The sequence below is a fragment of the Platichthys flesus genome, chromosome 19 (genome assembly GCF_949316205.1).
Source record: "Platichthys flesus chromosome 19, fPlaFle2.1, whole genome shotgun sequence".
Lineage (NCBI taxonomy): Eukaryota > Metazoa > Chordata > Actinopteri > Pleuronectiformes > Pleuronectidae > Platichthys > Platichthys flesus.
In genome coordinates, this window is record NC_084963.1 from 18,713,843 (window position 1) to 18,727,171 (window position 13,329).

General features: G+C 42.1%; 1 protein-coding gene across 1 annotated transcript; it reads right to left on the reverse strand.

Moving 5' to 3' along the window:
- Positions 1–277: 277 nt before the first annotated feature.
- Positions 278–10,113, reverse strand: tacr1b (tachykinin receptor 1b). The gene is given in 8 exon segments (XM_062412210.1): positions 278–3,293; positions 3,296–3,383; positions 3,680–3,776; positions 3,946–4,142; positions 4,358–4,508; positions 5,778–5,972; positions 6,588–6,763; positions 9,678–10,113. Coding segments are annotated over 8 exon segments (1,308 nt in total). The 5' UTR covers positions 10,008–10,113; the 3' UTR covers positions 278–3,219.
- Between the last annotated feature and the right edge of the window lie 3,216 nt (positions 10,114–13,329).

Consider the following 13,329-nt stretch of genomic DNA (forward strand, 5'->3'; position numbering starts at 1 on the left):
GTTTGAGCCTCCTGAGGGGAGATGAACTGACAACACTGTGGGTGGCATCATGGGTGCTTTACTTGTGTTCATGTGCATTTCAGACGGACTGGTTTCTGTCTTCATGGTTTGAGGTGCAGAGCTGGTTGAAGTCAGTTTTTGTGCATTGCTTTTGTTTGTGATGTATCAGGCCTGGAAGAGTTATTGAAATGAAAATAGACATTGAGATAAGAAATCACCTCAGTGAACGAACAGACCACAGCTCATAGACATGTGGAAAGAATTTCAGCCAGTTTTATTGAGTCACATGTCAAAATCATATATATGTAGTTAAGTAAAAAATATAAAGAAGCACAAAATGTTACATTCAAGTAAAGCAGAGGTTCTACATAGTAATTGTCTCCCAAAAATATGTTGGTGACTCCTTAACGGCAACAATTTATTTTTATATGTGTGTGTGTGTGTTTGTCGTCAGGTGATTTATGCAAAAACTATAGAACAGATTCTCACAAAACTCAGTGGAAGGACAGGACATCGACCAAGAGGTAAATAGACAGATCCAGGAATTTTTGAGGAAGGAATTCAAGTATATATATATATATAAAAACAAACATATAAAGCTGACTAACATGAGCGTGTGAAATCTGTTGCAGCTTGATTGAAGGGGACTGCTGAGCCTTGGCAGAGGTATGTGCTCTACAGAGTGACGTTCTGGTTTGATTTGTTCTAAAATGAGTCCTTGTCAGTGGCACTTGGCACCACAGGCATCATGCGGTCAGTCAGTGTTACCATCACATTCCTCTTTTTGACCAGATGTTCATTTAACAGTCAATTATCCGCCTAAGCTGCACACTGGGACCAGTACTACTCTGCACACGGGCAAGGCACATGTCACACTCTCTGAAAAAGTGTCTCCCATCATACAGCATGTTCAGATGTGGCTGAAGGCTTGGTTCACTAACGTTCCTGACAAACCTCATGGTGGAAGCCTTGAGGTGTGCACACAGCACACAGGAGAACCAGCACAGTCGAAACAGCCGACTGGACATTTTGGTCAAAGCTGGAAACACGTCCATGTTATGAGGAGGTCATGTGACCTGACAAGACGTTATCAGATTACTTCTGGTAGCACTGTGAGTTTCAGTAGCTGTTTCTATGGCAACAGATTTCCAGCTCTCTGATAAGATGCAATACAAAGTGATCCCACGACAAGGATCACCAATATCATTACCAACACTTTTTATAGTTAGAATCAGCTGATTCACTTCATCATCTAATGAAAGAAATATGTCATGATTTATGAGGTGAATTTTATTAACAGGCTTATCTGCATAACCACCAAATCAATATATAAACTAGTGTGTGTTGACAACTCAATCAGAGTATGCATCTTTAAACACAAGTCAGAATCCTTGACCAAGGCAGCAGAGTCGCAGCAATTTTATTTCTAGGCAGCGATCCTTTCAGGATGGATTCAGGAAGTTTAAAGACAAAATCATGGAGATGCTATCCATCTCAGAAGCTACAATTTTAAAGTAGAGGGCTGACTAAGAAATGTGTGGTTTACTCAAGTCTGTAGTCGCTGTAGATAGTGTTCAATATCGATCACTTTGTAAATGGAGATACACGTCATTTAATATTATTGATCTGCTAAAAGTTCTGCTAAAAGTTACATACACTGTGAAATCTCCTTCACTTTGTTTTATTGGTAAATATACACATAACCAAACTACTTACAGCTCGTAAATGTGCCCCCCCAAAAAAGGCTTTACCAACAAGAGCCATTAGGATCTGCACTACAGCAGTGACTCCCAAACCAAGAGGGACTACCTGGGGGGGCATGAGATATCGTAACATTCCCTGAAATTAAAAACAATTTGAAATAATAGGTTTTAGCCATGATTGTTATAAACTACAAACAAATGTTAACATAAAACCGTGCAAATTAAAAAAAGTATTCTTTAGCCTTCTGATTGTCTTATTTGCCCACATGAACCTTGAGGAGATTTTGGCAAATTGGTGACATCATCAGTTGCAGCAGGTCAAATGCAGCACCACAGGAGACTTTATATGAAGGGGACTGTTGCAAAAAAAGCTTAAAGCAACATTATTTGTTTGCTTCAGGGGGACAAGGACCATACATTTCCAGAACCCTTGCAGCAGTAGGAGTTCACATTGAGCAACGCGCTTGAGCTGCTGTCAGACATATCAGTTTCAAAAAGTTTACAGAGCACCATTATTTTCAGTGTCTTCCTTTAATGTTTTAAGAATCCCTGATGATTGGAGTCAAGTACTCCATGCAAATCAACTTATCCGTGTAATCAACATGTTGTTCCAGTCCAATTTAAAACCCATATAAATACAAACCAATTGGCTCTAACAACAAATACAATACATGGATCATTTGCAGATTATTGAAATTAATCCATAAATAGCGAGGCATCCTTGTACCACAGGATATAAAATATTTGGTCCCCGCTCACATAATGAGAAAGAGAGTTGGTAAAGTTCAGTAAACCCTACGTGGCCATTCTTTGACCAGTGTTGTGCAGCTGTTGTCTCCGAGGCTGAAATAGCATCGTTCCTTCCTCACCAGTGACAAATCAAAACCCCCAGTCTTTAGCCTGTAAAGAGAGCACACAGATGGTTCACTGGCAGTGTAGCTCCACATGTTTTCCTATCCTTTCTTTTCCTCTCCCCCACTTTATCAATCCTTCCCTATGTGTCTCCCTGTCTGCTGCTCCGTCCTGTATATTTAGCTGCTGTGGCTGTACCCCGCTCTACACATTGTCAAAACAAGGGGGCTAATCCCGTCCAACAGGTGCTAGATTTCCACGCACACGCTCTGACGCTGACCTCCCTATTTCCACACAACACAATCACGTCGCCACAGACAGAAGTTGACGTGGCGCCATTGCCAGGGGAAGCCGAAGGTCTCACTCCAAAGGCAGCCCGAGAATGCTGTGGGGTCAAGTGACGACGCCGCACTCGTGCTGACCGATGAAAAGACCCAGTGTGATATGTACTGCAGTGTTTGTAGTCCACTGGGTATTCATGCACTTGGCAAAACGGCTCGAACAAAATATCAATAATGGACCAGATCAAGTGCAGATTTCTTTGCCATCTGATCATGACTGTCCCATGCAGTGACAGGTTTTAACCACATGGCAGCACTTTGTTTCTGCACTGCAGCACATCACTCTTCGAGGTGTCTGCTCTGCTGCGAGGGACTATGAGGACTCATGCGGTCAACATCTCGGGGCCTGAGCCATTGGTTGTGACCCCCAGGTGAGGCGGGGTGAGAGAGGCACAGAAGGCAGCTCTGCCCTCTTCTGATCCTCTGCTGCAGGGTGGTCTGCAACGGAGACAACTGTCTCCATCCTGCTGGCTCGGTATATGCTCGCCTGAGAAGAGAGACAAAACAATCATCAGCCTCATATACCTTTTTTTGCTTAACAATGCAATGTTTCCTTTGAGTTATAGAAATATTGATGTTCTTGTATTACAGTGGGGAACCATTTAGTCCTTGAGACTATGGAAAGACCACCAGTTTCTTTCTGCCACCCTGATGGAAGAGATACTACTGACTGAAACTGGTCAAACAGAGGACAGAAGACAACTCTCTCTCTCTCTCTCGCTTTCTCTCTCTCTCTCTCTCTCTCTCTCTCTCTCACACACACACACACAAACACAAACAAACCTGTGCTTGCAGGTAACGAGGTGACTTGAGCTCTAGCTCCTCCTTGATGATGGTGGGGTTGCAGCAGCAAAACGCCTGGTGGAAACCTGCTCTAAACCTGCCGTGTGGAGGGCAAATATTTCATAACAGGATGGATTAAACAACAGGCAGGATTACACACACTAATACAGATTACCTGTCACATGAGGAGATCACCTAAACAAGTGAGAGTCAGGAACTAAAAGAATCCAACATTTTGACAGTGAAAAGCAGACTAGACCTCCAACCTTCTGTTGAGGCAGCAGTAGATGATCGGGTTGTACATGGTGGAGCTCATGGCCAGCCACATGACGGCAAGGTACACCTGCTGGATGTAGCGCTGCTCGAACAGCTCCGGGAAGAACTGGTGCAGTAAGAAGTAGATGTGATAGGGCAGCCAGCAGACAGCGAACGTACACACCACCACGATCATCATCTTCACCACCTGTCATGGGACAACATGGTGGAGACCGGGGTGGGGGGGGGGGGGGTTGGGTGCACGATGGGTTTTAAAAATAATCTGTTGATTTTATTGGTGTTTTGGTGTGGGGATTAAAAAGCCATTCAATTACATGATAGTGTTTAGGGACAGTGGGATGTAAGGAGGCTGAAGGGGTAAGACAAATTCAAAAGTAGTAGTAGCTATAGTGTCCGCGTCACCTTGCGTTTGGCAATGAGCTGTTGTTTGTAGTGTTCGGACGAGTTTCCGGGAATCTCACTCGCCCAGAGGGTGACACCTACGGTTGTGTATGCGCAGCCCATAACGCACAGGGGCAGGAAGTAGATGAGCAGTGTCACACACACGTAGTATCTAGAGAGAAATAAGACATGTCAAGTATGGTCTTACTGCTGCACAGATGAAACATGGGTACTTTTTTTCCCCAAGAGGATAGCCTCTGAACAAATCAAACATTCCACCTGCTTATCAACTCGAAAATTTGAAAAGCTTAAGAGGGTGTGTTAGCAGGGTGTTCAGGGATAATATTAATTTATTAGTTTTGGAAATAAAATTAATATACGCCCTTCTCCCCTTTAAGCTAAATATATACTTCCTCATGGACTAATTTTCAAGTTCAGGGTCTATTTTTCATATTCATGAACTCTGCATGAGAATGATTATCGCTCTGGTTCAGACAGACTGATAGCACGAAGCAGAAGGTTTTACTGTCTGCTGTGGGATGACTATGGGAACCAAACCTTATTAACCTGCACAATGTAATGCTGCTGGATATATACTAAACATAGAGATGGACCAGTTCTGACATTCTTGGCATGAAATACATGAAATAAATGGTTTCAATACGGCTTGAAATGAACAACCACCCCGAGAAGCATGACACCTAGCAGCCTGAAGGGGAGTAAGATAATACTCTAAACTGGAACCTAGTTCATTTATTAAGAGTGGGATATCATTTAGTGTGAAAATGATTCTGAATACTAATGGGGCCCAAGCAGATGTTCAGGGTGTCAAAAAATGAGTTTAATACTTCACCTCCATAATAAATAACACAACAAGGCCTGAAATTCATAAGACATGTATTGCTTTTCATTGATTAGAGGTGTGGAAGTAGCAATCTGTGGTATAGGGGCAGTAACATCCCTCAGCTACTTGCAACCGGTTTGAAAGCAAGAGGCAGGAAAATTACAATTACTGTCAGAAAGCTGATGCTTAAAGAAAAACGGTTGGGCTCTCTTTGTTGACCATATGACCTGTAAAAGAATATGCTAGACGTTGTCTCAACTTCCCATCACTGTACAAAAATGAAGCCAAAATAACAGCAAGGCCATTTCTGAGTGAAGCTTAGGGTTTGAGGTCTCATAGAAACATGCAATCGGCCAAAGTCATAACCAAAATGATCAGACAAACGGACACTTTAACATACATAAGTGTGCATAAGAAACCATCATAAAAAAAGTATTTAAGATTTGAAGTTGTTTTTTTAGTTTGGTCCATATTCAATTTCTCATCGGGGGGCGATGAAGATGTTGTGGCTTCACTTCGGAAGCTGTCATGTAATCCATCTTTATTCACTAACTTCTCTTCTTATATAACAAAAGAAACCTCACGTTCTATACTCACATCTTCTTGAAGTCCAGAGTGGAGTACTCAGGCCAGTCTATGTAGCAGACGGAGCGTCCGGGCAGCAGGGCGGTAGATGAGTAGTAGTACTGAGGGAAGGCTAGAAGCAGAGCCAGGGTCCAGATCACACCAATCACCACACGGGTCTGTGTGGAAGACATCCTCTGCTTCAGGGGGTGGATGATAGCCATGTATCTGTGTAAACGAACACAGACAGTATGTTTATGTCAGATTTTGCACAGTATTTGTTATTAAAAAACATCCATTTCCTGTTGGAATTGACACAATAATGCTATGATGTGGTATTTGGTATTAAATGGGACAACTTGGTGTTCCACAGTATAAAGCTTATTCAACTTGACATGTTCCATCAGCCTCAACTGTAGTTTATTGCAGCGTTTATTAGCTAATTTTTTATGCGTACAAGCTCATCTCAGATGGTAAATACTAGTTCAGTCTCAATAATGGTCCACACATGGCAATACTTAAGCAGCAGCCATTTTTCCTCTTTCCTGCATTTATATTATAGGATTACTGTATTTCATGATATATTTGCTGAATTTCTTTCCACTGCACTAAAGTCACATTTATGTTTCATAATTTCTCATCCTTTTCGACTAGTAAACATTTTGTGATATTTCAAAAAAGAATAGTGATAAAATTTCAAAACATAATCTTTCTCAGAGTTTCCAGTCTTATGAGGAGATCACCTTAATGCTAGGGTTAAGAATGGCTTGTATTCCTGTTAATCTAAAGACAGGTATTCTGTAATCCAGACACTGCTGAAAACACAGACACACACGCACAAACCTGTCCAGAGCGATGGCCGTCATGGAGTAAATGCTGGCAAATATGGCTGCAATGGGGAAGAAGTTGTGGAAGCGGCAGTAAACCAAACCAAAGTACCACTCGTTGTGAACAGCATACACAAAGTTGATCACTGTGTTGAATGCAGACATGGCAGCCTCAGCTAAGGCCAGGTTGACCTGCAGAGGAACAACAGAATTTACTGAACCGCTCTTGCCACAATACTCACAAACAGGCACAGTGAGAAGCGCAGCAGATTTAACAGTCCACATGAACTGGCCCAGTGAGATGCATGACTTTTTCCCTATAAAGACATAATCAAACCCCCAATGACATGTTGCAACCGTATAGGTACAACAACTGGGAGACAAAATTCCGAACATAAATCTGTCTTTTCCCTTCTGAGCTGGATGAATAGAGAAGGTAAATGGTACTGTCATGACCAACCGTACGCTCACTGGTCACTATTTGTTAGCTTGTTCCATGAAGAAGACAACTGAGCTCTCTCAGTTTATGAAACTACTATAACGCTGCCACAATTTATTGATTAAGCAGATTACATTTTTACACAAATATACTAAATGCTTTTTGAGCAAATGTGTTAAAAACTAAAAAAGGTAAGTAAAATATCATTCTGAAATGCATGTATTGATCGCAATCACATATTCTCTTTTAAATGATTTCATGAAATTAATCTAGCTACTGCAGTTGATAAATATATTTTGGGCTAACTGTGTGGTAATATGCTCCATAGTTTTGTGACTTGAAAACAGAGCTTCAATATCTGATACAACCATAATCAAAAATGTGTATTGTTCCATGAACAACTGAAATACAAAAAATAGTCATTATTTACATCCCTCATAGTTGTTACAGATCAAGTGTGTGTTGAATACAAGGGTTGTCATGATTCCATACTGTAGAGCTGCAATGTGCAGGAAAAAAGCTTTGCAAAGAAGACATTTAAAAATATTCCCCTGTGCTCATAGATGTTGAGGGGACTGTTGATTATCATTATGTATGTTATTTTACTACTACTAGTAGTCTGTTCTAATGTTATATGGCAGTGGTTTTCAATAGGTGAGGCGCACCTCCCCTGGGGGGCGCCAAAGAGTCGCAGAGGAGGCGCGAAACAAGCGAAGAAATATTAGCAGTTAGCAGTTACAATAGCAGTTAACTCATTGTTCGTGCTTGCGTGTGTGAACAAGTTGGCCCATTGAAAAATGCATCGCTTTCTGATACAACCACCGAAGTCAGCAGAAAGGGAGGCGCCCACAAAAAAACGTAGGAAATATGATCCCGATTACTTAAAAATAGGGTTTACATGGTCGGGTTCCGAGAGCGCACCTCTGCCACAATGTGTGGTGTGCAAAGAGGTTTTGGCTAACGATAGTATGCGGCCATGCAAACTGCGCCGTCATATGGACACAAAGCACACGACTTTATTTAACAAGCCACTGGAGTTTTTTGAGAGGAAACGTAATGAATTGCGATCACAAAAAAAGCAGTAATTCGTTCGTTTGGCACCACTAACGTCAAGGCAACTGAGGCATCTTATCGAGCTGCTCTCCGTATAGCGAAGGCAGGCAAGCCCCATACTGATGGAGAAACATATCTGCTCCCTGCAGCTAGAGAAATGTGTTCACTGATGCTGGGAGAAGCAGCTGCAGCTAAACTTGACACGATCCCAGTATCTGACAACACCATCCAGCGACGAATATCCGACATGGCCTACGACGTCAAAGAACAGGTGGTGAACAGTGTTCGCAAAAGCCCCAAACACGCCATTCAACTGGATGAGTCCACTGACGTTGCACACTGCGCTCAATTGATGGTGTACATCAGGTTTATTGAAGAGCTAAATGTGCGCGAGGATTTTTTGTTTTGCATTCCCCTCCCTGCCCGCACAACAGCAGATTAACTTTTCAAGGCTCTGAATGATTTTTACCAGGCCGAAGGCCTTGAGTGGAGCCGGTGTTGTGGCATATGCACGGATGGCGCAAGGGCCATGACCGGCCGTCACAGCGGTCTTGTGAAACAAGTGCAGACCGTTGCCCCGGCCGCTGTCTGGAGACACTGCATCATTCATCGCCAGGCTTTAGCAGCAAAAAAGATGCCCAAAGAATTGCGTGCGGTTCTGGATGAGGCAGTGAAAATTGTGAACATAATTAAATCACGTGCCTTAAACGCACGCATGTTTAGAATCATGTGCGATGAAATGGGCGCTCAATTCAAGCAATTGCTCCTGCATTCCGAGGTGAGGTGGCTCTCTCGGGGTAAAGTCCTCACCAGGCTCTGCGAGTTGCAAGAAGAAGCCTTCCTCTTCCTCACCGAGATAAACTCCCCACTCGCAAAACATCTGGAAGACATGAACTGGCTCGCGCTGTTGGCTTATCTGTCTGACCATTTCGAGCGGATCAACACCCTGGATACTTCTCTCCAGGGCAAAGAGTGCAATGTGTATACGGCACACGACCAAGTATCTGGCTTCATGAAGAAGCTGGATGTGTGGTGTGCCCGTATTGGAAGGGGCTCTGTTGAAATGTTCCCGACATTGGAGGATACGCTGGAGAAGACAGCGCAGCCGCTCAGCTCTGTGAAACCGGTCATCAGCGCGCATCTGAGCGGGCTGCGTGACCAGTTCGGAGAGTATTTTGGAGAGGCGCCACTGGGAAACCAGTGGGTCCGGAACCCCTTCTCCTTCCTACCCACAGTCCGAGAAAAGGTAAGGCTTGGTCCTCCTTACCTTTTCCAAGGGGAGGCTCACATTCAATGAAATTGAAAACCCCTGTTATATGGGATTCAAGTTAATCTCTTAAATAATTTTTAATTCTTGCATTTTATCACTACATGTTTTGCTCATAAAGATCATGTTGCTCATTAAATCAGTGCCTTTATAATCGATAGTTGATGCAATATATAGCCTGCAACATTTCACTTAAGAAAATTATGAGAAAGAATTGCAGCTTTTTATTTATACAAATCCAAACATTACATATCATCATTCAATTCCTAAAAATATACATGTTTTTAAGTTGTATCCTATTAAACAATACTTTACATTTAAAGTGTGTAAACATACGATTTACTTACCAGAAAGTAATTGGTGACGGTCCTCATGCATTTGTGCGCCAGAATAATCCAGATAACCACCATGTTTCCAACCACAGACACCGCGACCATGCTGCAATACGCGACAGCCCACAGCGTGATCTGCCACACTGGCTGGACGAACTGGTTGAAGCCGTCGCTGCAGTTAACGGAGCCGGTCGTCCCGTTACAATCGGTGGTGTTGTACAGCGGGTCCATCTTCCGGGCATCTGTCTGACCGTTTGGTGAGTTGGAAGTTAAAAATAGATCATATCTCGTCAACTGAGCTGATTCCTTTCTACGAGGAGCAATAGAAGCCAGGCTGGTGAACATATGAAAAAGTACTCTCGGCGCATTGCGTGGCACAGCTGTCTTTACGCACCGCGAGGAGAGCGCGCCGCGCTCCGGAGGACTTTACCAGACCAATACGCACGACGCACCTCATGAACGACGGTCTTCAGGTTGTTCACCCTCCCCCCTCACACACACACACACACACACACACAAACACACACACACACACATACACACACATACACACACACACACAAACACACACAAACACACACACACAAACTTATAACACCGAATGATTCGTCTCTGTTTGATCTGGCCGAAGTCCAAATCACTTCATATGCCCCTGGTGTGCACCACAATTTATCCGGACCCTCTAATATGATCTCAGCAGGATTAGCCCTCAGTCGCCCTAATGATATTGTTTTATATAATGCGATGAGTCAAAATGTCCAAAACAGGTAACTGTCTGAGTAAATAATCTATGGCTTGTAACACACCATAATGTTATTGCAAGCAGAGATAGTGTTGTAAAGTAATCCTCTGATAACATTTGGCCATCAGCTCATATTATATTTTTATTATTATCATGGATTATCCTGGCAATGGCTTCTTCAGTGTCCATAATACTGGAGCTAGACTGAAAGCTCTGTAAGAAATCGAGTCAGTTGACCATGGGATTGTGGCAACTTTGTCTGATTTGTACATATAATCAAATACTGTGAGTCACTCTTTAACAGTTTAACACCAAATACAGATAATGCTGCTGTTAGAGAAAACTATACTACAACTAGATTGTTTAGATAATATGCCAACTCACCAATACTACCATGTTTAACTCTATATACCTCTATAATTACATCTGTCATTACTGCTCCCTCCGTCTCTGTCAGACCTTTTCTTTTGTACCCTTGTGAAGGGTTAAAGGGATAGTTCAGCCAAAAAGGACCTTTCACTCATTATCTATACTCACCACTGTGCCGATAGAAAGTTGGGTGTATTGAGAAATTTAGTATATGAGTATTTAATATATGAGTTATTCATGAAAAAGTCTAATGTGTTGAGTAAACGCCTACAGTGGAATAAGTTAAATCTAGAGAAGGTAGCACTAGAGTGACACAAATTTCCTCACCACACTCATTTTGTCAGGACCTGCCAATTTGGTAATTGGCAATTGGCAGGTAATTGCCAATCGATTTCATGCTTCAATACTGTATCCACTCCAGCTAATTTGTATGTTCATTCTAAAATAGGCAACAGGAATGTCAAGCTGAATAGTTTATTGCAGCTCTGTTTGTCTTGCTGTGCATTAAGGGCTTGATTAGTTCAGGTCAGATAGTCGGTAGTTTGTGGGCCGCCATGGTCAGATTGGATGTCAGCTCACCAAGGGATCGGAAAAACAGATGGAGTGCGTTTGTCTCTCAGCATCTCCACAACTGTTTGTCTGTCTGCTGCATCACATCGGAGCTATTAAACTCCACTGCAGGGGAGACAGCAATTCAATCTCATTCGTCACCTGCTCCCCTTACAGCTGCTGCTTCCTACGCAACGCCGCAGGTAGTGATATCTCACGCCCGAACAAGTGAAGAGGAAAAGGATGTGACATGAACTTGGAGAGAGCTTTCTCCGTTTATCTGTTCATCAGCATGGAACAGCTGGATTCATAAAAAAGTCAAATTAAAAGGTGAACATTTGGTAAACAGGAACATGTTGAGGCAGTGGAAATTTAAGTCGGAGGAGAACTACTAGAGGTGACCAGCGGTCCAAAATCCAACAGGATTCATTTGCTGTGATTTATGACTAAGAAAAGCATCAAATCCTCATATCTGAGAGTCTGCAATATTTACATTTGCCTTCGTACATTCCTTAATAACAAAGGGAGACCTTTTTCGGTCAGGGCCCTGCAATTATGGAAAATCTTCAGGATCAAGGAATTGCATATAATGAAAAATTATATTGAAAAATATATCTCTCTAAACCTTTATGTGACATCACCTATCTTCGACTTTAGCACTCATGGTTTAAAATGTCTCTACTGGTCACTGTTTATCTCCATCTTTAAAAAATGCATTGTTTATTTGTATGTGCTTTTGCTTTGTTTTACAGACAATGTTGTTATTGATGTCAATGCTCCTTTTATTACCTAGTATAAAAAGATGTCAAATTCGTTGGAAGAACACACAAGGCTTTTTCCAAATGTGTTTAAATTCATGTTTGATTGCAAATCTCCAAGATAATCCATCAACCTAAAATGCTGATTACCCAGCATTGATCTGAATGTCCATTATTTCACAACATTTGTTTTATTTAAACAGATTTAAAAAACAGCGAACCATTCACATGCACATGTGACATGTGGATGGTTGATGAACATGGTAAACATACAAAATAGTGAGTCATGACCACTGACCTCGATATGTCAAGCTGGAAATATCGTATTGAAGTTATCCTTCAAGATGTTTACCCTCATCAATGCTGCTGAAAACTCTAATCTTGATGATGTTTTCCTACACTTGACATTGCACTTCTGTCCGTCCTGGGAGAGGGATCCCTCACATGTGTCTCTCTCTGAGGTTTCTACGTATTTTTACCCTGCTAAAAGGGTTTTTAGTAGTTTTTCCTTACTATTGCTGAGGGTTAAGGACAGAACATGTCACACCATGGTATAGCCCTATGAGACGAATTGTGATTTGTGAATACGGGCTATACAAATAGAATTTGATTGATTGATTGACCTCCATGTTGTTTAATTGTCTGTAAAAGTGCAGCAGATGAAAACATCCAGGACAATTTTTGGTCAACTGGTTTTGTTCACTGAATTGTAAGTGTGTGTCTGTGTGTGCTCTACAGTTTAAAGAGTTCACAGCAGATAACATACTCAGAGGCATCTTCAGCTGCAGTGAGTCCACACTGTCTCCTTGCAGACTCCTTTGCTGTCAGAGAGTTTACCCTCCCTTTGCCAAGAGCCAGTCTTTGAAACCAAAGTCCCAAGGTCACAATTCATTTTTTTATTGTTGTCATTTTTAGCTGTGAGGGTGAAAACCAAAATAACATCAGCAGTTCAGTTCGCCATGCTCCTAAATGGGAGTGAAGAGTTTAAGGGGAGAAGACAATGCTAAGCGCGAGAGTCAGACTTGATTAAAGTTGATTTACACCGCCCGACATCCCATATGCTAAAAAACCCTCTATTCCTGCCACAATAGTGAGGTTAAAATGGCAGAGAAGTCCTTTGTTGCTTTAGCAATATAGACAAAGGATTAAAAACGTAGTAATTAATTGATGAAACCGCTACACTGTGCAATGGTTTGGAAAATGATCAGGGGTGGTAAAAGAAAAATGATGAACACACATTTTAAAATTG